Source organism: Egretta garzetta, unplaced genomic scaffold, assembly GCF_000687185.1.
Source record: "Egretta garzetta isolate BGI_Z169 unplaced genomic scaffold, ASM68718v1 scaffold1342, whole genome shotgun sequence".
In the NCBI taxonomy this organism is placed as follows: Eukaryota; Metazoa; Chordata; class Aves; order Pelecaniformes; family Ardeidae; genus Egretta; species Egretta garzetta.
Genome location: NW_009258913.1, coordinates 79,378 through 80,322, shown reverse-complemented (window position 1 = coordinate 80,322; position 945 = coordinate 79,378). Strand labels below are relative to the sequence as shown.

Here is a 945-nt window from a genome sequence, read left to right as displayed (position 1 = left end):
TGAGGTGGGGGCCCCAGCCGAAACGTTTGCCGCAGGCGCCGCACTCGTAGGGTTTCTCGCCGGTGTGGGTGCGCTGGTGCTGCAGGAGGTTGGAGTTCTGGGTGAAGCTCTTGGCGCAGGCCCCACACTTGTAGGGCTTCTCACCCGTGTGGGTGCCCAGGTGCCGCATCAAGTGCGAGCTCTGCCCAAAGGCCTTGCCGCATTCGGTGCATTTGTAGGGTTTCCGGGTGTCCGGGGGCGGGGTGGGGGGCAGTTGCCAGGGCCAGGCCAGGGCGGGTGATGGGGACAGCAGTGGTGACGTCACCAGGCTCTCAGGGGTGTCCGTCTCTGGGGACTTCCCAGTGCCTGTGGGGACATGGAGATGGGCGTCACCGTGGGGAGCCCTAATTGCCCTCCCTGAGCTTCTCAGTTGCCCCCAGTATCCCAAACTGATCCTCGGAATTCCCAAATCACCTCAGATCTCCCCCTTGCCCCACCCCCCCCCCCCCGTATCCCCCAAATTTCCCCCCCAAGCCATACGGTGTCCCCTTAGACCCAAATCTCATTTGGAGACAGCCAGGAGGAACACGGAGATCAGGGGTAGACCTGGGTTGGGGGTTGGGTTGGAGCAAGGACCCCTCAGAGGTCCCATGTGTCCCCTCCCCAGGTGGGATGGAACTGGGAAGAGACCCAGGGACATGGTGGGTCTCCATCCTTGGAGGTCCTCAAGACTTCACCGGGAGGAGCCATGAGGAACCTGGATGAGATGGATCTGCTTTGGTCAGCGTTGGACCCCTCTGGTCTCCCATGATGCTTTGCAGTGCCCCCCCCACCCCTTGCACCCCCTCCTGGGTAGGGCTCACCTCTGTGGGTGCTGGGTGCCGTCCCCCCGACCCAGTCACTAGGTGGCTCCTCCAGCTGCTCCATGGCCTGTGGGGAGACACAGGGTGGTGGTGGGGGGCAGCA

The 945-nt window shown here is 63.7% G+C and overlaps 1 protein-coding gene across 1 annotated transcript in view; it reads right to left on the bottom strand.

Moving 5' to 3' along the window:
• Nucleotides 1–906, bottom strand: part of LOC118451812 (zinc finger protein 79-like) — a 2,386-nt gene extending 1,480 nt beyond the window's left edge. Inside the window, exons 1-2 of the mRNA XM_035889872.1 lie at nucleotides 843–906; nucleotides 5–345 (exon numbers count right to left, since the gene is read on the bottom strand). Coding sequence (XP_035745765.1) covers nucleotides 5–345; nucleotides 843–906 — 405 coding nt within the window. The remainder of the gene's footprint in view (nucleotides 1–4; nucleotides 346–842) is intronic.
• Nucleotides 907–945: the final 39 nt, after the last annotated feature.